The 23,025-nt window shown below is 39.1% G+C and overlaps 1 protein-coding gene and 1 long non-coding RNA gene across 2 annotated transcripts; one reads left to right on the top strand and one right to left on the bottom strand.

The window, feature by feature from the left end:
• Window positions 1-405: 405 nt before the first annotated feature.
• Window positions 406-3,259, bottom strand: Strit1 (small transmembrane regulator of ion transport 1). The gene is made up of 3 exons (XM_026392922.2): window positions 3,151-3,259; window positions 587-685; window positions 406-490 (listed from the first exon to the last, which is right to left on the bottom strand). The coding sequence occupies exons 1-2, from the start codon at window positions 3,161-3,163 to the stop codon at window positions 591-593; spliced, it is 108 nt and encodes a 35-aa protein (XP_026248707.1). The 5' UTR covers window positions 3,164-3,259; the 3' UTR covers window positions 406-490; window positions 587-590.
• Window positions 3,260-3,316: 57 nt separating this feature from the next.
• On the top strand, window positions 3,317-22,777 carry LOC113185729 (uncharacterized). Its single transcript, XR_003301157.2, has 3 exons — window positions 3,317-3,393; window positions 17,918-17,988; window positions 21,360-22,777. It is a non-coding gene; the product is annotated as an uncharacterized LOC113185729 (long non-coding RNA).
• The last annotated feature ends 248 nt before the right edge of the window (window positions 22,778-23,025 follow it).

Here is a 23,025-nt window from a genome sequence, read left to right as displayed (position 1 = left end):
TCAATATGTAAGCATCTTTATTTTTTTATACCTGGTAAGTGAATAATGGCTCCTCAATAGTAGTTTTAATTTCATTTTTCTTGTTATTAGCAAGAGATTAAGAGCCAAGTTTAACTTTACACTTTGTTTTGTATGAATGGTCTGTTCTTCCTTTCAGTTCATTCTCCCATATTTTTTTGAGGGGGGGGCAACATATTTAATTAAATTTATCAAATTTTTCCCCATTGCTTATGTATGGTTAGAGTTTGCCTACTCTCTGGATATAGAGAAATTCACCCATGTTTTCTTATAATCTTTTTTTAACCAATGATTTTAAATAAGTTCCTGAAGAGATGTTTATGAACCAAAGCACCAGCTAATATTCCAAACTAATAAAGTGATGCTGAACACCGCAGTTTTTTTTTTTTTTAACATGAGACACATTTATTAATCAGTCACATCCACATCTTTCTGAAGTCTTCTAAAAGATGTCAATCTGAGGTCTTCTTGCCTAAATGACAAAAAGTTCCATTAGGAAAATAGAGAATATTTCTGAAGCAATCTATGCTATGAATAAACAAACCTATTCAATTGTTAAAACCCTCACCTGCCTAAGAGAAGACAACATAAATCACTATGATGCAGCCCACAATCCAGCCGATCAGGAGAAGAATGGGGACCAGAAAGTGCTGTAACGTGGACTCCGCTTAAAAATAAACAAAGGAAAATGATTAGTTAAGTCGTTTTGGTGTTAAATCTTCTGATCAAGAGAATAAGTGTATGGTAATGTGAAGGGAAAATTCACTCCCTAGCATCCTGTGCATAGGTATTCTTTCTTCTGTATTAAGGATGCCTGTGGGTCAGCCCCAGCCCCTTGGAATACCAAAGGCTGTCCTTTTATAGTGTGTGACCTTGGGCAGCTCTCAGCTGGAACTTCCCTACTTGAAGGTCTAGGTGACAAGATGTGTGATACCTACCTCCTGGAGTGGTAAGGGTCAAATGGTACAATGCATGCTAGGCTTTGTCAACTCCAGGCCCCGTGGGGTTAGTGTACACAGAACACATCTGTCATTTGTGCAATGACACCTAGAGGGCTGCTTACCCAACCACCACCCGCTGTAACTCGGAGGTGGTTCCCACAAAACTGGAAATCATAATGGGGAGAAGTGTTGGAGGATTGTTCTTGGTCTCAAAGACTGGCTTTATATTCCACAGGGAAAGGAAAAGAGCATACCTTACATAATCATTTTCAAATGAAGAAAAGAGACTATTTCTTTAAACTTGTTCATTATAACCACCAGCACTGAACTGGAATCTCTAGGCAGCAATAACCCAACAACTCACGAAGGGAAGATGTTTTGATTATCATATTCCTCTGGCCCCTCCTATTTGTCTCTTTACCAGTGAAAAGCAATTTGTAAATAGTCACTGCATCAATCCTGCTCATTCAAGCAAACACTTGTGCACATACACCTTGTGGAAAGGTTCAGACAGCACAGGAAGACAGCTCAGAATCAGGGTTCAGGACTCCAATTCTTAACTGGAAAGCACAGCCAGGTCTGCCGTTAGCTACAGGGAGGCATGTTCTCTTCCAAGTGCTCTCCCCACCACACCTCCCAGCACTTCCAACTGTGAAGGGCTTTTTAAACGCTATTAATATAAAGTCATCAAGAGACAAGACATTTCTAAAATTAGAACATGCTTTCATAAAAGCAAACTCTCTGAAGTTTAAAGGAACTTTAATACTTGCAAGCTATTTTTACAAGGGTCGACCGTCTCTCTTAACTGATGACTAGAGTGGTCTTCCCTTGCTGCTCTTTTCACTGTGACCTTGAACGAGGCGTGAATCGGTTAATAAGAATGCTCTTTGCCCATCGTGTGCTCTGGCTGTACGTGTAAAGCAGTAGATGCCCTTGACTCTCATTTGGACAAGAGCCTGTTCGTGAGTTAAGGGGCCAGTACAGTGAAAATATAGAACAGTAAATGTTTAACTGTTCATATAAATGAGAATGGATTTTTGTCAGTTTCAAAGAACTTGAAAATTAATATTGATCTTTCAATTGAACACGTATAAATATTTTATGCAAGCATATTTAATAAAATTTAATAAGGCATATTTTAATGAAATTTGCATTTAATAAAGCTCTAAAAGTAAATATTCTATTATTTTCTATTCCTTGTAAAACAGTATAACTTGCCATGCATTTCGGCACTCACATGTAACCCTCGTTAGTGTTCTTTGAGCACTGATATTTCTGGCTTTTCCTCTATGTGTAGCACTGTTTGGAAATGGGGGTACATAAGCCCCGACATACTCTGCACACTCATGTTATCAGCACAAGAGCAAAACTTCTTTTTAAATCCAGAGAGTAATTTCGAAATGCTTCTTTCTTTGTCCAGCTCTGAGCACACCACGTGGTGACCGCTGGAGGTGCTCTTAAGGGCACTGCACTGTGGGTCCAGACTGCCCAAGCCCAGACCTGCTGCCACCACTCCAGTGCCTGTGGACAGACACTAAACTTAGCCATGTGTCAGTTTCCTTATCTGTAAAAGGGGGACGACGAGAAGAAACATATTGTACCAGGTCGTTGTTGGCATTAAAAGCAAAAATTCCTGCAGGTTTTTAAAGAACACATCTTAGCACAGATATATTCAGCCTATTTTATTATATTGGAGTCAATTATGTAAACATGAAAAATGTTTAAAGAGCAGAAAAAAAAATAAATTTAGGTATGGAGCTTATTAGAGATGACTAAGCCAAATTTTCTCATTTTACAATCAGAAAGCAGGCTGGGAGAAGCCCAGCGACTGCTCCAAATTCACCTGGCCCATTAGTGGATCCAGCACAGAACTTGGCTGTCCTTAACCCTGGCCCAGCACCCCAACGACCTCACATCCAGAGAAGTATCGGGGTTGACAACTCATCTTTCAAAATGAGCATGAATAAGATTAAGCTCCTTTTATTGTCTGATTCTTTCAAAATTCAGTACAACTCATAAGCATGATTTCTGAACGGCATATCTATCGAATTCCCTTTTGGCAGCTACATTAAAATGGCTAATGATCCTTTAGCAGAGATACCCTGTTCTTTAGAATGCAAACGCTAAGAAACACAAATAAACCCAAGTCCCGAATCCTTCTTTGCTCAAGAATCTGTGCCTTGGCTCTTACCTTTCCCGGCCATTCTTCCTGCTGTGGAGTGGCGCCGCGGGGCACACTTACCTCTTCCTTATTGTTATCCAGCGTCTCTTTGAACTTTAAATAGAGAGATATCTGAAGAGTGTGGCAGCTGCCCCTCTCCTGCCTGCCAATTGTCTGCAGGGTGATGTAAGTCATTGGAAAGCAGAACTCCTGCTTCTGCTATATTCTTTTATTATGGAGCAAACAGGGGGCTCCCGGGACTGGAACACTTAGGTAAGCTGAGTCTTCCTAACGCAGAGGCATGCACATTTTTAATCCTCTTTAGATGATGAGAAGAAAATGTTCAGTAAGGGGGCACTCAGGAAAAATGACTTGGAAACTACAGACTCCATCAGGAGGGAGGGTGATACATAAGAAAGAAAGGATTTGGGAGGTGGAGAGATCTGGGTTCAAATTCCAGCCCTGCTATTTCTGTAATGAAAACTAAGTCCTTTAACCCGGGCTTTGAGTTCTTTAATTTTAAAATGAGAATAAAAATACTTATACAGGGGAATTACATAATGGCAAAATGAAAAGCCATATGAAATCTAGACAGTTCTTTATTATATTGCAGATGCAAAAGATAAAATAAATTAAATGATGCCCCAGCCTTTGAACCATCCTAAAATCAGAAATTGTTGATATAAATGTACTAGAAACTTAGCAACAAAGACCCTGTGGTGTTGCCTAGATTTTCAGGGAGCAGTCATAAGCCGGTTGTTTGTACTAGTGACGTTAAGAAAAAGACATTTCATTTTTCAAAGTCCGACCTGGTTTATACAACATGACCTGCACTATTCTCTAGGTTCTCATTGGAATGGCTTTAATTTGGGAGTCTGGCTGGAAAAAAATTTCTCAAAGTGACCCGGTGATTAACATCTCCAAAACCCAGCCTGGGACTGAGCAGGTTCTCCAGCAAGAGACTTGAACAAAGATCCCCACAGAACTCCAAGAGTCATGTTTCCCTACAAATGGCCACATGGCCCCAATGCTCAGGGTCAGTCCAGGGTTCTCTGAACTCCTGTTTAGGCACCTGAAAAGCCCCTCTCCTCCTGTATTTGCAATGACATTTCAGCTGTACTGAGCATCCAGCACAAGGCAAGGACATTGTATGCTTTTCTACCTTAATTAGTGTGAAGCCAAGATCTGGCATGTTTGTGTCATTTAAGCCAAATTGCCACACACATCTCTCTCTCTCTCTCTCTCTCTCTCTCTCTCTCTCTCTCTCTCTGACCCTCTCCCTCTCCCTTTCCCTCTCCTATTTAACATTGAAAAATGGTTCCTGGCTGTACCAGGTAAGCAGAGAAATAATGTATTGTCCATATAACAAAATCCCTTTCTTATCTAGAAAATTTGGGCATTTTTCTCAATCTTAACTAATATACTTTAAAAAGGTTAACTGAGTGCCATAAATTGACATAGAGAAGGAAAAATTATCACTGATCTCACTTAATACAATTTTAAATTATGTTCTTATGTATTCAGTTTAATTGATTAATAATAATAATTATGCATCTCTGAGCCACAGTGTGATGTTGGGTGCATTCCTACCTTGTGAAATAATCCACCCAGGATATTCAAGCTGCCCATCATCTTGAACATTCATAGTTTCAAACAAATACTCATATTATCTTATAAGGAAAACATTTTTTTTTTAAATAGTGAAGTACCCCCCGCAAAGAACACAATACAGATACATACTAAAGTAAAATAATTTGCTTAAAATAAGTAGAAATAGAATGTACTAAAAGGTTTCTACATTTTAAACACTCATTTCCATTTCAATTATCTTAAGCTTTCTTCTTTGATATAAAATAGACTGTTATTAACATTATTGCTATCAATTTGGGGATTGGGAATGGATTACTTTATACCTCATCATTTATTTTTCCGACTTTTCTATAGAAAGAAAGAAGTGGGGGAACTAATTCAATGGACATGAATTTCCCAGATCTCAGAAAAAGGTTCAGTCAAGAATCTCATTTCCTTGGTATTTCATAAGTAAATTTTTAAAAATTTTATAATATTTATTCAGGAAAATGTTTTATTCATCAATAGACTGGTTTCACTTTGAACTCATAAACCCAAGGGCCTTTATTTGACCAATTTCTAATCTTCCTCTTAGGACAAACTATTTAAGAACATTTTCTATTTCTACTTTACATACTCTCTTAAAGGTTTAGCTCTTAAATCCCTTATTCTCAAGGTGACATTAGATTCTTCTAGAGTACTTGAGCTTAAAAAAAATTAAACTATTTTATTCCTTACTCAAAATAAGTCAGAAGTCAGAATTCATCACTTTTCAAATATTTTTACCACTTGTATCTGGAATTACAGTATATGGCCCTGATTGTGGTAGATGCTCTGCTTGGGGCTGGCCAGCTGGCTGGGTGGCTAAATCAAGGAATGCGGAAGATGGTGAGAAACTAATGTGGCTCCATTTTTAAAAATAAATAAATAACAGCAGCTTCTACCTCAAGGCCTGTCCTAAGGAAGGGGGCATGACCCTTGTCCTTGGAAAAAACCACAGAGCACTCCTAAGTACACACCCACCCTGCTGAGTTGTTTGTCTGTAAATAACAGGAGAGGTCTGTGGCCCAGGTGTCCCTGACTCAGTTAGGCTAGGTGAGGACCCATAGCAACCCCCCTAGCAAACTCCAATCAGCGTGAGACAGGGAAATACCTAGGATGCCAGATGACCTTCCCAGTAGTTTATGGTGGTTGATAACATGTTGGGAAATCATGTAGTTTAGCACGTACACCCCATGTGGCCTAAACCCATCAGTTCAAAAGAATCCCCTTCTTGTACTAACCAATCATCCCTATCCATCTTGTTCCCGCCATTGAATGTGCTAATCAATGTTAAGAGTTGTTGTTTGATTTTCCCGAGGTATGGAATGATTTGCTGTGTGATGTTGTGATGCATAGAGTATCCCCCCAAACCTATAAAATCTCACTGAACAAAGGATCAGGACTCACTCCCTGGGACTGCTGCATCAGGAACAGTTGTGAGTCCAGGCTCGAGCTTGCAATAAAGACTCTTGTGTGATTGCATCAGATTCGGCTCCTGGAGGTCTATTGGGGTCCCATGAGTCTGGCATTACAATGGCAGCTCAGTTTTCACACTAAACAAAGATTTACTTATCGTAATCCCTAAACAAGTCACAAGTAATAAAACAGTCTTAACTATATGCTAGCCTCATCTTGTATGCTTATAGTGAAAATATTTTCCAGTCTTAATTATTGTTTATATTAGAATAATCTGTAGTTCATGATATGGTCAAATAAAAGAGTGAAATCAGCAGAAATAGAGAAGTAAGAATCTCCAAAACTCTCTTTTCTCAATAAAAGCAATAAGAAAGCTCACTACAATTTAGGAATCAAATTTCTCAGAATTCTGGAAACTAACCTTAGGTTTACAGCAATTGGGAAAGCATTTATAACATTTATTTATAAAAAGTCTTAATCTCAGCATGAATGGCAGAGTTTTTGTTGCCTTAATTTGACTTATTCCATCTCTCCATCTGCTCTTTGCAGTAGACTTGAAAACCTGTATGCCACAATACCAGTGAACACCAGGATCTGGCCCCCACCAGAGGCACAGTAAAGCTCCTTAGAAGTCTCATTCTAGGGAAATCTTCATTATTTGACTTGTCTGGTTATTCCCCCCAAGTGACTCCACCCTTGCAAGGCTATTGTTGGCTCAGAGCTCACCCAGTGTGAAAATTATCCCCACTCAGAGCATTTGTTGAAAATAATTAGAGGCGAGTGTTGAATGTCAGCTGCTGGTTAACAGAGTGAACAATGGGCTAAGAAATGGCTTTAAGGGGAAACTAGGGAGTGAGACATTCATAGAGGCTTTGAAAGGCTCTCCACATCCTTGAGGATTTAGGCCACAAGTGTATGATCAGATGTTTGTGGGCCCATGCCTGTGGGCATGCATAGAAAAGACCTAAAAAGATCCTCAGGCTAACCTTGGGGCTGGAGAGAGGAAGTGCAGGGTAAGGCAATTTATTAACTGTCGGTTTGATCATTAAAGGCATTCTCTAACACTTTCACAAAGTGAAAGCCCTTTTTCAAAGTCTGGGCGACTACATAGTCCCAGGCATTTAAGGAAATGTCTGTTCGATCATTAGTTGACCACTAAGCCAACTGAGCAGAAAGACCAATGGCCACAAAAGACAAAGAATACAGACAGCACAAAATCAGTGCAGAAAATCACTCAGCAAACAAACATGAATAACAGCAGCAACAACAAACTCTTGGGAGGGGCAGAATCTGATTTCAAGAGTTGGCAAATTATATAATTCAAACCCAGTTGTTTTAGTCAGCTTTTTTGCTGGGGTGACTGAAATATCTGACCATAACAATTTTAGGAGGAAAAGTTTATTTGGGGCTTATGGTTTCAGAGGTCTTAGTCCATAGAAACCTGGCTACATTCCTTTGGGGCTCATCATGGCAGAAGAGTGTAGCAGGGGGAAAGCAGCCACATGGTGATCAGGAGGAAGAGAGACTCCACTCACCAGATACAAGGATATACCCCAAAGCCACACCCACAATGCTCCACCTCCTCCAGCCACACCCTACTTGCCTTCAATTACTACTCAATTATTCTAATCAGGTAATTAATTCGCTGATTGGGTCAAGGCTCTCACAACCCAATCCTTTCTCCTCTGAACCTGCTCACATTGTCTCACATGTGGGATTTTGGGGGGACACCTCACATCTAAACCATAACACCAGTTTTCAACTACAAGTTATGAGACATGCAAATGAACAAAAAAAAATATATGGTCCATATACCAGTAGGAAGAAGTAATCAAAATCACAGCTACTCCTCAACTTGCAGTGGGATTATGTCCCAACAAACTCATTGTAAATTAAAAATATCATTAGTCAAAAATGCATTTGATACATCTAACCTTCCAAACATCATAGCTCAGCCTAGCCTACTTGAAACATTCTCAGAGTGTTTCTATTGGCCCATGGTTGGTTCATCTACCACAAAGGCTATTTTATAATGAAGCATTCACTATCTCATGTGATTATTGGATACCAGACTGAAAATGAAAAAGAGAATGGTCATATGGGTGCTCACCATTATCACAACAAAAAGCGCACAGGTCCTGGAAAATGTTTGACGCTGAATGATAGAAATGCGACTGCAACAGGGCTATCCACTTGGCTGTCTTCTGATGAGGCTTGGGAATAACTGAAAGAAGGCACTGGGACATTCACACTTGATAGGTTGGCAACCATAGTGTTCCTCAGGAAAATGTCATCTTGACTTTACAGTTTGTTTCTGATTTGCATTATGAATTTCTCAGTAGCAAACAAGAGAGCCTCCTGTATCAACCTGTCTTGCCTGTCAGCTCAGGAGGATCTCTCATAATTGGTGCCACTTGCCATTTTCTTTCTTTTTTATTTGTTCTTTTTATATATACATGACAGGAGAGTGTATTTGGGCATACAAGGAGTATAACTTATTCTAATTAGGAGCCCATTCTGGTGCTTGAACATAATGTGGTGGTGTATTCATATATGAACATAGGAAAGTTATGTCTGATTCACTCCACTATCTTTCCTATTCCCATACCTTCTCCCTTCCCTTCATTCCCTTTGTCTAATCCAAGGAACTTCTATTAATTGGTGCCGTTTTTTAAACATTCATATATCATTGCTGGTAGTAGCAAACACCTCCACCAGTTTCTTTGTTGTGAACTTTCTTGGATATATATTTTTCTTTCTCCGCCTCAATTTCTTTACTTCTTTATTCCTCCAGTTTGATCAGCCCCTTGTTAGAAAGCTCTTCAACCACAGTACCAAAAAAAGCTCATGAATATCCTCTTTATCAGTATTCAGTTCAATCTGTTCCCCAATCACTGATGCCTTGTTACTTACCATTTTGTCAACAGCAAAATCTTTGGTAAAGCCTTTGAATGTGTTCACAGATGCCTTCAAAACTTTCTTCCAAATGCCATTCATGAATGACTGTGTGATTTCTTCCTATGCTGCAGTTATGTTCTGGATAAGATTCAGAATATTAAACCTTTTCCAAAGCTCAGAACCTCTGACTGGATTCAGTGGCTTCAATAACTTGCACAAACATTTGGCATATATATGATAGCATGTACCGTACAATGAATCAAAACTATTGTGTCTTGGACTAATGAGTGTGACTGTATTCTGTGGCAAATACACAGCCCTTATATTGGAATACATGTGACTGGTAGGATGTGAATACCCTGGAGCATTGTCTAAAATCAGAGGAAGCTTGAGTGACATATTGTTTTGTCTACGATATTCCGTTGCCTGTAGAGTAAAACAGTTCAAAAGCTAGCCTTCAAAATTTGCTGGCCTCATCTAGGCTTTCTTGTTATGGTGATAATAAACCAAAAACATGTGATTTCTCACAACCTTACATACTTTAGAGTTCTCCAAGAAACTAACTGTGAAAGGCTTTACTTTGACCCCAGCAATGACTCCATCTAAAAGCATTATCACATGGTCTTTGAATGCCCTGAAAACCAACATTATCTTGGATTCTTGATGGATGGATGGATGTTCTGGTGTATGATCCCAGTAAAAGCTTGTTTCATCAGCATAGAATGTTTATTCTGGCAGATTTTTCTCATCCTCATTATCCTATGCAGCTCTTGCTTAAAAGCTTCAGCATCTTCAATAACAACACTTGCTATCTTACCACTGTCCTTCATATTATAAAAATTATGGTGACTTTTGAAGCATTTGAACTATTCATGAATTGTTACAAACATTTGCGTGTGTATTAGAATACTGGTATGCTCTGTTAGTGTGTTGAAAATATTCCTTGCCTTCATTTGAATCATCCTTAGGCTAAGTGTTATGTACGTCTGTATCTGGTCTTCCATTCAAGGAAGAACTCATTTTTATCATATCATCAATGAGGCCATCTCTTTTCTTCTTAAAGGCAATTTTTAAGTGACAGTTTCACAGCATTGCTGACAAGCTTCTCATCCTTTAAGATGATCAAGGTTGTTGATGGTGAAAGTCCTAACTAGCATGCAATGGCCATTTCTGCCTTGATACTTTCATACTGGGCAATTATTTTGAATTTTATCTCAAGAGTAATTGCCTTCCTCTTCTCACTCAAAACAAGACACACAGTGAGCATTTTGTAGACATGAGGGGATGTGAAAACACAGGTGCAATATCCCAAGACACCAGCGACAAAGTACATTCAGAACACTGATACTTCACCCTCATGATTGCATGGCGGACTGGAGGCAGTGGTTGTCCAGCATCATGAGAAGGTACTATACTGCACACTGTTATCCTAAGAAAGGATCCCATTCAAAACTCAAAATACATCTCACTTCCACACCACCATGAGGTCAAAAAAATCATAAGTTGGGGAATGTCTCTGATGAAACCCACAAATTAAACTAACTGACAAAGATTTTAAATCAGTTACTTTAAATCTTATCAAATAACTAAAGAAAAGTATGAGAATATTGTCTTATCAAATAAAGAATATCAGTAGTGAGATAGAAAGTATTTTGAAAAGAGAAAACAGAAATCCTGAAGTTGAAGGGTACAATGACTTAAGTGAGCAAGCAGAAGAAAAAACCAGTGAATTTGAGGACAGTTTGATTGAGTTTATCTTATCCAGGGAACAGAAAGAAACAGGTGAAGAAAAATTCATTGAACCTTGAGATCTGTGACAGATCCTCAAGCATATAAACATATGCATAATGGGAATCCAAGAATAAGAATAAAAGGAAATGGAGAAGGAGGAGAAAAACAGGCAAAGTAAGAATATTTGAAGAAGTAATAGCCCCAGACTCCCCCAAATTTGTGAATAATATTAATGAACATAGCCAAAAAGCTCAATTAATTCCAATAGGATAAACTCAAAGAGACTTATACCCAGACACATCATATTCAAACTGTCAGAAAGCCAAAGACAAAAAGAACCTTGAAAGAAGCAAAAGAGAAGTGATTCATTACATGCAAAGAAGCCCTAATAAGATTAACAGCCAATTTCTTAAGAGAAGAATGGAGCCCAAGAGGTAGTGGAATGACATTCAAAGAACAATGTTATCAACTAAGAATGTCTTAACAAGCAAAACTATTTAAAAAACATAAATGGAAAATTAAGACATTCACAGATACACAAAAATTGAAACAATGTGTTGCTCATAAGTAATAGAAAAGCAAGTCTCTTCAGGGTAAATGAAAGAATACCAGAGAGAAAATTCAACCACAGGAAAATACAAATAACTTCTCTGTGGGTGACTACACAGATAAATTTAAAATACAGTATAAATGTATTTTTGTTTGGAATTCTTTTTTTGTTTGTTTGTTTATCTGATTGAAAAGAGGACTGCAATAATTATAGACCAACAATGGTGGCACACAATGTGTAATGATGCAACTCATATGATAATAACAATAAAAAAGTGAGGGTGTAAGTGGAGCTCTATAGAAACAGAGTTGTTGCACACTACTGGAATTAAGTTGGTATTCATCCAAATTAAATGGTTATAAATTAGGACATTCAATGTCATCCCCAGGGTAACTGCTAAGAAAGAAACTCAAAAACTATGGTAAAATAAACTATAAGAGAATTAAAATGATACATTAGAAAATATCTACTAATACAACAGATCATGGTAACAGAGGTATAGAGGAACAAAAATCAAATAGAAGAACATCAATCAAATTGGAAATGCAAATCCCACTCTGTAAGTTATCACATTAAATTTGAATAGATTAGCCACTCCAAACACAAGATGGGAGTAGATGGATGGATTTTTAAAAAGCAATCCAACTATGTGCTATCTGTAACAAATAGTTTAGATTTAAAGACACAAATAGTTTAAAAGTAAAAGGATATAAAAAGGTATGTCATACAAACCACACTTCAACTAAAGATGGAGTAACTGTTAATATCAGATAAAATAGATTTAAGACAAAAATTGATACTAGAGAAAATGAAGTACATTTGATAATGATAAAGGGATGATAAGTATCTATACACACACTTACCAGCATAGCACAAAATACAATCAAACAAAATGAACTAAGTTGTAGGGCAAAATACACAATTCAACAATAGTTCTTACAGACCTTAATATCCTACTTTCAATAATGGCTAGAACAACAGGATAGCATGCAGGCAATAGGAGTCTCGAATAACACAGAAACCAGCTACATCTATCTAGCAGACATCTCTTGAACAGTACCCCAACAGCAGCAGATTATACATTCTTTAACAGAAAAATCAGGAAATTCTCAAATACATGGAAATAAAATAACAACATGTCCAAATAACCCATGGGTCAAGGAACTGGTTAGAGAAACTAGAAAATAATTGAAATGAATGAAAATGAAAGGACAACATACAAAATTCATATGATCTAGCAAAAACAATGATGAGAAGTAAACTTACAGCTGTAAATTCTAACATTAAAAAGAAGGAAAATCTTAAATCAATAACCTTAATGTCAACCATAAGACCCTGGAAAAGAGAAAGCAAAGTAGGCATAAAATAAGCAAAAGAGAGAAGTCAATAAATGTTAGAAAGCAAACTCATGAAATAAAGAAAAGAAAATTGATAAGATCAACAAATCAAAATTGGTCTTTTGTTATTTTAAGAATTAATTTACTTAAAAAAATTTGAGATATAATTCACACATCACAAAATTCGCTGTTTTGTAGTGCACACACAGTTCGGTGGATTGTGTACATTCACAAGTTTGTGTGACCATCACCACCATCTAATCCCAGTATATTTCTTCACTTTCCAAAGTAACCTCATCCCTTTCCCAGTCAGTCCCTGTTCTCATCTCCCCCAGCCCCGAGTGACCACGGATCTACTTTTGCCTCTATAGATTGACCTGTTTTGGATAGTTCATATAAATGGAATAGCACTATACAATAAGGGTCCTTTTGTTTAGCACATATTTTCAAAGTTCCACCATGTTGTGAATTAGTACTTCATTCCTTTTTATGGCTGAGTATTAGTACTAATCCCCATGATGAGGAGATGCCACATTTGTTTACTCATTCCTCAGTTCACAGATGCTTGGATTGTTCTGTGTGTCTGCTGGCTATGAGGGAGCAAGTTACTATGAGCATTCATGTCATTTTTCTTTGAACTTCTGTCTTCTGTTCCCTCATGCAGACAGACACCTAGGAATGGAACTGCTGAGTCATAAGGTGAACGTATGCTAACTTTTCTGAGCAACTTTTCTAGCCTGTTTTCGAAGTGCCAGCTCTCTGTGAGAGTTCCAGTTTCTCTCCTGCTTTGAAGAGCAAAGAAGTTTAATCCACATTTGTTACTGTCTGTCTTTTTTATTATAGCAACCTGGATGTGCTTTCATTTCCCTAATGACAAATGATGTTGAACATGATTTCATGCCTGTATTGGACTCCTTCATATCTTCTTTGGATAAATGTTCATTCAAATCCCTTGCCCTTTTCCAAGTAAGCTTGTCTTTTTATTGTTGAGTTGTGGGAGTTTTTGTATATGCTGAATACTAGATTTTTAATTTGGTCTGCAATTATTTTCTCCTGTTCCATGATGACTTTTCCATTTCTATGCACAAGAGAGATCAGTCTGTGTTCTTTTTCCATTTTTTTTTTAACATCTTTGGTTTTGATATTGGGGTAAGAGTGCCCTCATAGAATGAGTTGGGAAGTGTCATGTTCATTTTCTTATTTTGAAAAGAATTTACAAAGTACTGGTTATAACTTCTTCAAAGAAGGCTTCTGTTTGAGGGATTTTCTTTATTCACAATCAAGTTCCCTGTTCTACAAACTTCTGCTGACTGAGGTGTTGTATGGAGAAATCTGTGTTCAAAGTCTCAAGAGATTTAACAAATGACACTAGAATACATTGTGCAAGGTCTATCCAATCTGTGTTCAAAATGTGAGATGTACTGAGACTGATGAAGATAAGAGGCGACTCCATACAGGCTAAGTGGCCTTCTTCCCCAGGGTCTCCTCCTGGCATGCCAAAGAAAGTGCCACTCACTGCAGAAGTCTCACGCTGGCTGTGGTGATAGCCATGGCACTTAAGGAAGTCACATAGGCACTTGAAGTCCCTCTCCATTTGGAAGACAGGGACTAGCATGCTGTTGTAGGAGAATTAGAGATAAGCCCCTACCAGTGCTCAGCACCAGCCGGGCACACAGGGGGTTCCAAGCCTGGAGCTTGCTGTTGGTGAGCCTCAATGGCAGGAACAGAGAGGAAGTGGAAATGACATACACAAAGGCTCCCTGGCCATTCTGAGGGTCACCTGAGAGGGACTGAGTCTACAAATCCTCCTGCCAGGACCCCCACTCACTCCTCAGCTCGGTTTTGATTCAGCCTGCATTTCTCCATCAAAACAGCTCATCTCTAAGGTTCCTAAGACCCAAGATCACCTGACCTCTGTGTGGCTAAAGTCAATGCAACTTTCTCGGTCCTGTTGCCACTAGACCTCTTGGCTTTTCTTGACTCCTTTGGTTACTTCCTTTTTGAAACTCTCTCTTTTCTTGGCCTCTGTGTTATCAGCATCTTCTGACTTGTACAGACTGTTCCTTCTTGGTCTAGTACACTTACCCTCATCCACCCAAATGTTAAATATTAGCTCCTGCACCAATGCACCAGAATGGAGCTTGTACAGCATGGAAAATGAAGAGGAGAGAGAACTGATGAAGAAAATCATGAAGTCTGTTGCACTCCCAGAGCCCCAAGGGTCCTTACAGGGCCAGCTTCATGGACCTGCGACATGTAGTCAGGCAGGTCCCTGGCTGAGAAGGGCCTCCTGCCTGCTTGAATGCTCTGTTCTCAGTGTGTGGAAATTCTTACTAATGTTACCCTTGAACCTGTTTCGTAAGTTCAATTCAGTGGGAAATTGGAGAGGCTCCTGACAGAGGCAACCTCCCAGGGGGCAGCATGTGACACTGGGACGCTGGCTGCAGCCTGCCTGGGCAGGCTTGGGCTATGGGCACTGTGAACAGCAGGCACAAGACAGCAGCCCCACAGGCAGGCCAGTGCCCTGGACAGTCCAGAGCGCAGGAGAAGCAGAGGAGTGGAGCCAGCTGGGACCTGAAGCTGTGGCAGCAGGGATCCCAGCCCAGGAGCTGCTGGTGCTTGGGAGTAAATCTCAGCAGGAAAGTGTGGACTCTCCAGGTTCAAAACCTGCCCAGCTTTGCAGGACAAATATCCACAGTCTTAAAAATAAGGCTTGTATTTCAATATTATCATGTTGGTGGAAAATAATACTATTATCACATGAAGCTTTGGATAAGCCAAGTATGAATGATTTAGATCATTTTACAATTGATTTTTCCTTATGACAAAACAACAGAATGAATAAACAGATGTTTTGAAATACATACAAATCACGAAATTTCTTGTGCAATCTCCATAAGATACAAATGCTGGAGAAAAATATTGAAATGTCATTGTATAAATTTACATTTAAAATTAAATTCAGAACTGATTTTTATGAAGAGTTAAATCTTTTTCAAAAAAAAAAAAAACAAACAGGAATCATCTACTCTGGAAGTACTAAAATTATAAAATTTATCAGAAATGTATCTCAAGATTGTCATGGCATATAAAATATTCTTAACAGCTCCAGTAACAATGGCATCAACAAAAAAGATAAAAAATATGTTATCAAAAATCATTTTCAATCTTATAACTGCCACGAGCCATTGATACTTTCAAAAACGGTAGATTGAAAATGAAGTTTCTAATTCAAGGCCTTGTTACGGGCAATGATTATTCTGGATAGGACCCAAAACACACAGGAAACAAAAGCAAAAATTGACAAATAAGATGGCATCAAACTGAAAAAAATAATTCCTGCACAGGAAAGGAAACAATCAACAGCCAAAGATGCAACCTACAGAATGGGAGAAAATATTTGCAGTTCTCTGACAGAGACTTAACATCCAGAATATAAAAAGAACTTTAAAAACTTTAAAAAACTAAGCAATCCAATTTTGAAATGTGCAGATGACCTGAATAGCCACTTTTCAAAAGGACAATTCGGGTGCAGTGGCACATGCCTGTAATCCCAGCGGCTTGGGGAGGCTGAGACAGGAGAATTGTGAGTTCCAAGCCAGCCTCAGCAACTGTGAGGAGGCACTAAGCAACTCAGTTGAGACCCTATCTTCAAATAAACTACAAAATAGGGCTGGGGATGTGGCTCAGTACAATTCCTGGTACCAAAAACAAACAAACAAACAAAAAAGAATAGTTTATGGGGCTGGGGTTGTGGCTTTGGGGTAGAGTGCTTGCCTAGCATGCAAGACGCACTGGGTTCAATCCTCAGCACCACATAAACATAAAATATATTGTGTCCCACCTAAAATTTTAAAAATAAATATTAAAAAAGACAGATCAAAAGGAGAAATACAAATGGTCAACAAATATATGAAAATATGCTCAATATTGTTAGTCATCGGGGAAATACAAATCAAAACCACACTGAGACAACACCACACCCCAGTTCAATGGCTATTATTTTAAAAAAAATAGCAAATGCTAGCAAGGGTGTGAAGAAAAGCTCTTAAACATTGGTAGTGGGGATGTCGATTAGTACAGCCTCATGGAGAAGAACATGGAGATTCCTCAAAAACTACAGACCCACCCTATGATCCAGCTATCTCACTTCTTGGTGTATATTCAGAGGAAATGTAGTCAGCATGCAAAGGGACACCTGCATGGCCATGTTATTGCAGCCCCATTCACAACTGCTAAGATGCAGAATTGGCCTAGGAATCCTTGTCCATCAACAGACAAAGGACAAAGAAATGTGGTACATATACACAATGGAGTAGTATTCAGCCATAAAGAAGAATGAAATCCCACCCTTTGCAGCAAATGGATGGTCATCATGTTAAGGGAAGTAAGCCATACACAGAAAGATAGGTACTACGTGTTCTCTTATATATGGAAGCTAAAAACGTCAACTTTTCTAAAAGTAGAATAGTGATTACCAGAGGTTGGGAAGGTGTGTGTGGGCAAGGGAGGGTGCTGGATTTGACCAATGCACTCTCCCTATGTTAGAAATATCACATTGAACCTCATTAATATGTACAATTAATGGGTGTTAATTAAAAAATTTTTAAATGAAACAACCCCTAATATTCATGGCCTGCTGGATGCTAACCTATTTTATATTCAGCTCAACAATCTCATCCTAATAACTATCCTTGCTTCTTAAATGCTGTGAGTGTATATGTGTGAGAGTGTGTATGAGAGTGTGTGTGAGTGTGTGTATGTGTGAGTGTATATGTTTAAGTATGGGTGTGGGTGTGTGTGAGTGTAAGTGTGGGTGTGTGTGAGTGTGTGAGAGTGTGTGTGTTTGTGTGAGTGAGTGTGAGTGTGTGTGAGTATGCATGAATGTGAGTGTGTGAATGTGTATGTATGTGAGTGTGTGAGTGTGTGTTACTGGGGATTGGACCCAAAGGCACTTCACTGCTGGACTACATACCCAGCCCTTTTATAATTTTTAATTTTGAGTAGGATATTGCCAAGTTGCTCAGGCTGGACTTGAACTTTCAATCCTTCTGGACTACAGGAGTGTGCCCCTGAGCTTGGCTCTTGAGTGCACTTTGACCTGCTGATGACATCTTACTTCTTCCTTCAGTTGTTAAGGAATTCAGTAAGATGGTCAACACATGTCCTCATATTTGTTGAGCGTCAAGTTGTCCGTTTGAAAATGTATAAATTAACATGACAATTGTCTCTGCCTCCGTTTCTGTGTCTGCAGGATGGAGATGCAATGCCTACCTTGTAGAGTGTGCGATGCTCTGCAGAGCCTGTCGCTCCTGAGCTTTAGAGGTGAGGAGCTTTCTAATCCTTGTGGGCTCTGTGTGCGGTTGGTTTGGGAGTCTTGTTTTATTTTGGTTGTGAGGGGACTCGTGCATGCTAAGCCAGTGTGTCACCTCTCAGCCACATCACAGCCCTGAGTGTGGGCTCCTAAGGGGGGAGGGGGGCTGCTGGAATCAGGGACAGGGTCCAGTCCTCACCATCAGCCTCAGCTCCTTCCCAAGCACCACTTGCCTAAACACTGGATTTTACAAACTCGCCTGAAGTCTTTTCTGCTTCTATGATCACATTTAGAAGCTCATTTGTTGACCTTCTTCTAATTATATACCTCACACCTCATGGAAATAATGTGCAGCAGGAACGACACGTGAGTGGCAGAGCTGGGTGACCTTCGTACTGGCAGCTTCCAGGGCCTGCTGCAGGAGGGCTCAGGCAGGCACAGAGTTCCAAAGCCTGGAATACTGTCCACTAAGTCCATTTAAACCGAAAGCTAAAGAAGGTTTTTCTTAGAAATGAGGCATTAGCACCTCCATAATTAAAAGGTAAGTTTTTCAAGATGTAAAGGCTGACATCAAGAGTGACAGGGTCAATTCCAGGTGTGATGAAAAAATGCATTCAGCTCTGGCCACACCTGCAAACTGCTTCTTTAGTGCTCTCATGGAGAGCTCTCCAAACGAGAGAATCCCCGCCTGTTTGAATTTCTAGTGTTCCCCTTTGGATACCAAATCAATACATCCCTCCCGACGCTGGCACCCAAATAAAAAGAGCCCTACACCAACACCGCAAAGCTAGTACCCCTCAAGTTGAGAAGCCAGGCCAATTCTCTCTACATGGGGGTGGGTTACTGTTGCTGGGACTCCAGTGAGCCCCCAAGACCCCCCAATTTTGAAGCTACATTCAGGAGAGTAACACCTCTTCCCACACCCATTCCATATAGTCTTTGAGAAATGTATGAATATAATGTTGAACAGCAGAAAAATATTCAACCAATAGTTAAATAATGATACTTTGTGAATAACTCAGAACTCTTGAATAAATTATTCTCACTTCTAAATTGTCGCTATGAAAGACAAATTGAACAAAAAACTCAAGGGAGTAAACAATCACCAGGCCTGAGGAGCAGAGGTACACCTGACCCACGCATGTGCTCCTGTACAGGACTGCATTCCCCCAGCCCTTTGCACGGGCACCAGTTCCCAGGACCTGCCCTCCCCTTGCTGGACCACAGGGCTCCGGCAGACTTTGTTTGGCCCAGCACAGAGCTCTCTTGGGAGGGGCGCCAGGGTTCCCTCGGGCCTCTGAAGTCACACCATCAGGACACACCACGGGAGCTGGGAGAGTCCTCCAGGGCAGTTCTGTCCCCATGCCTAAACCATCTCATCTGCATTCTGGACCCTGGAACTTGTAACCGGAAAAACAAAACAAAACATTTCATTCCATTACTAAGATTATAACTTAAAAATTTATAGTGTCATCTTCACTGCATACTAAATTTTTTTATACATCTGAACCCATTTTCCTAAGACTTTAAAAGGGAATACTTAAGCATATAGCAACGATGATATAATTTCACATAATTACATAGTGTTCATTAGTGCAACTCTCTGGCCCACTATCAGTCCATCTTATGTTCTGATTTTTCCGATCTTCTGATTTATTTCAGGATAAATTGCAGGTAACAACACATTTCTCTTCAAATACTTTAGTATACCTACCACGAGACTAAAGTTTCAGCTTTTTTATGCATTTTTCTTCCAAGATAAACTTTACATGCAATGAAATACATAAATCAGGCCTGAGCTTTCCCTGAGTTTCAGCAACACACATAACACCTCTGTGAGCTGCGCTCCTATCAAGACGTAAAACCAAATTCACTTCTTTTTGGCTTGCTAGCTTTCAACCAATGAATGATCTGCCTGTTCCTGCCCTAGTCACAGTGCATTTTAGATAACCCAGCTTTATAATATGTTTTAAAGTCTGCATGTCTTGCTGCCTTTCATTGCTTTTATTTTCAGAATTTATTTCAGCTATTCTGAAATACTCAATTTTCCTTTTGAAATTTCAAACAACTTTACTTAATACCAAAAATAACTAAATAAAGATTTCTGTCATTTTTTTTTTTTTCTTGACTGGCTGTGGATAAAGGGACTGGTCTAGAGGTGGGGGGAGGTGGTGATCTTCAGTCTGTCTCCCAGGAACAGTGCATCCTTTCCATTTAGACAAGACTTCGTCTGCATTCCGGGTCACATGCTAGAACCTTCTTCATGGAACTTTGCACATTTTTTAATTACGCCCCCCCCAGTTAAAATATTTTGTATGTTTTTGTAGTTATGTTTTTACTCACATACTTTTTCTATGAATTTTGCATACAGACAACTTGTGAAATTTGCTAATGGTCAGTGGAAATTTTTCCATTGATTTGCTTGGGTTGTGGCATATGCAATCATTATCTATAGACGGTAATTTTACCTCCTTTTGTCTGATCCCCCCTCCTGTTTACAATCACTTCAGCTAATGTTCCCAGAAGAACACTTTCATTAAGAAACCATTAATCACTCTCTTCCATAGTCAGTGATCTCTCAATACCATAAATGGCCTTTCTCTTCTGGGAATGGTTTTAGCAATTTATCTTTTCCTAATAAATTATTCCATTTCATCTCAGTATTAATTTGAACTAAAGTCAATTATTTCCATTCCTTCAATATCTGTGGTCATTTCCTCATTTTCATTTTTATTATTTTATGTAATTGTGCTTTTCTCCTTTTAACTAGTTTTCCAAGGAACCAGCTCTTGAATTTACTCTTTAGTTTTATAGTTTTGTTGTTTGTATTTCATCAGTTTTTGCTTTTATTATTATCAGTTATTTCATTTGATTTTTCTTAAGCTTGTTCTTTGTCTACATTTTTAAATTGGTCCTTGATTCATTTATTTTCATTTTTCTTGCTTATCCATGCAAATATTTAAGATTATGTTACCTCTGAACACAGTGTTAGTCGTAGCCCATAGGTTTGGACATGTAATGTTTTAATTAGTAATATTTTCTGGATATTTTGACATTTGATTTTTATTTTCTCTTTGACCAAATAATTATTTGAATTTCCATTTAATATTTTCTTTGAACAAACCACACAGAGAAACTTCTTATAGATCGAAGGGTTATCCCTATTATATGCATATGTATCTGTTCAGGGAGTTTTGTGTCCCACATTAGGGCATAGTGTATAAAGTATTTTTATTTAATGTGTGCACATGTATGTATGTGTATATATTTAAATGCCTGTATACAAATGTACTAATATGTACATAGTAACTCCTATGTGCTAGCATTGTATTTGTGACACAATACGTTGGTTGACCTATTCCTTAATCATCCTGTTTTATAGCAGAAGACCAAGTCTCAGACACAATAAGCAAGCGGTGGATCTCAGATTCAAAACAGTGCAACAGAGATGCCCGCCAGCTATGCCAATTCTGAAGCCTACTCTCCTTCCACCTCCCAAGACTGTATCACCAGAACCACTAGAGAGAACAAAGTACAGAGAGTATACAGCTGTCCTACAATAAGCATCCAGGACCTCCAGACCCACAAATCCCAGGCTCCTCACATGCAAAATGGCCTCACACACCCTTCTGGGTACTCTAAGTCATCTCCAGTTTGCCTATACTGTTTAAGTCCACATCAGTGATGTGTGAACAGTTGTTCTGCTGTGTTTTTTAAATGATAATAACAAGGAAAACATCTGCACATGCTCAGTACCATTCTGTAAAGGATTTTCAACCCACAATTGGTTGGCAGTATAGGAAATGTATATGAAATACACACAAAACACACTCCCGTGAGCATGAGTAACATAGGATATTCAAGGTTCATAATGAGGAATGCAGGTGTTATTTCACACTCACAAAAATACAGTGTGTTTTACAGATGGCAGATGTAGAAAGCGTGCCAGGAGAAGGATCGTCCTGCTTCAGGATTCTTCCAGATGCTAAAGTATTCTTCTGAGAGTTCCTTTCCCTGTTCCACTTTCACCATCTGGATGTTCCCCTTCATACCTAACTGAATTACCTCATGCTGTTTTGGGCCCTCTCTTTAGGAGTCGTTAGAGATGAAGAACAGGTAGTCCTTATTTTCTGTGTTAACCCTTCAAAAGCTTGAGCCTTCCATAGTAATCTTGTTGCTGAGATAAATAATCCCAATTCCTAAATACTGCCCCCTTTTTCCCAAAACAGTTTCCTAAAGTGTGCTTCTTTCCACAGGCACATGCTGCCCACTTCCTTCTGAAGTACGCCCACTGCCAGGGCCCGAGGATGTTGCCCTCCAGATGACAATGGCTGTGGTGTGATTGCGGTAGCCACAAGTCTGTGGTTGTTTTAAGGCTCGTAACCTAAGTGATAAGATTCTGGGCATTTTGTTTTCTTCAAACCAAATCAAAACTGTCTAAGTTCAGGGGAAAAAATAGGAGAAAAGTGTTAAGCACCAAAGGAATTTGGGAGATGTTTGGTGTTTTGTGTGATGTGCATTGATTGTTACTAAAAGTTTTAGGAAAAACTCCTTTGATAGCATAGAAAGGAAACAAAAGGAGCACCTAGGGTCTGGAATAACAGAGGATATATTTCTATAAGGAAAAGAAAGAGTGCATCCAAAGCTCTTTCCTGCTTCAGAGCCACAGAATGATTTCCAGGGTGTGGGCTTCTCTAGAAATCAGAGGTCACAGCAGAAATCTAATAACATGGTAATGTCAGAAACAAAAAGGAGCAGGGATTTAATGGGACTGAGTTACTTCACAAGCCCAGGGTCATAATTATGAAAGTGAGTGTCATAAAGAATAGAATCAGGGATGGGGATGTGGCTTAAGTGGTAGCGTGCTCGCCTGGCATGCGTGCGGCCCGGGTTCGATCCTCAGCACCACATACAACAAAGATGTTGTGTCCGCCGAAAAACCTAAAAAAAAAAAAAATACTAAAATTCTCTCTCTCTCTCTCTCTCTCTCTCTCTCTCTCTCTCTTAAAAAAAAAAGAATAGAATCATCAAGGCCCACAGTAAAATGC

The sequence above is a fragment of the Urocitellus parryii genome, chromosome 2 (genome assembly GCF_045843805.1).
Source record: "Urocitellus parryii isolate mUroPar1 chromosome 2, mUroPar1.hap1, whole genome shotgun sequence".
In the NCBI taxonomy this organism is placed as follows: domain Eukaryota; kingdom Metazoa; phylum Chordata; class Mammalia; order Rodentia; family Sciuridae; genus Urocitellus; species Urocitellus parryii.
The sequence above is the reverse complement of the archived record's forward strand: the minus strand, read 5'-3'. Positions and strand labels throughout refer to the sequence as shown.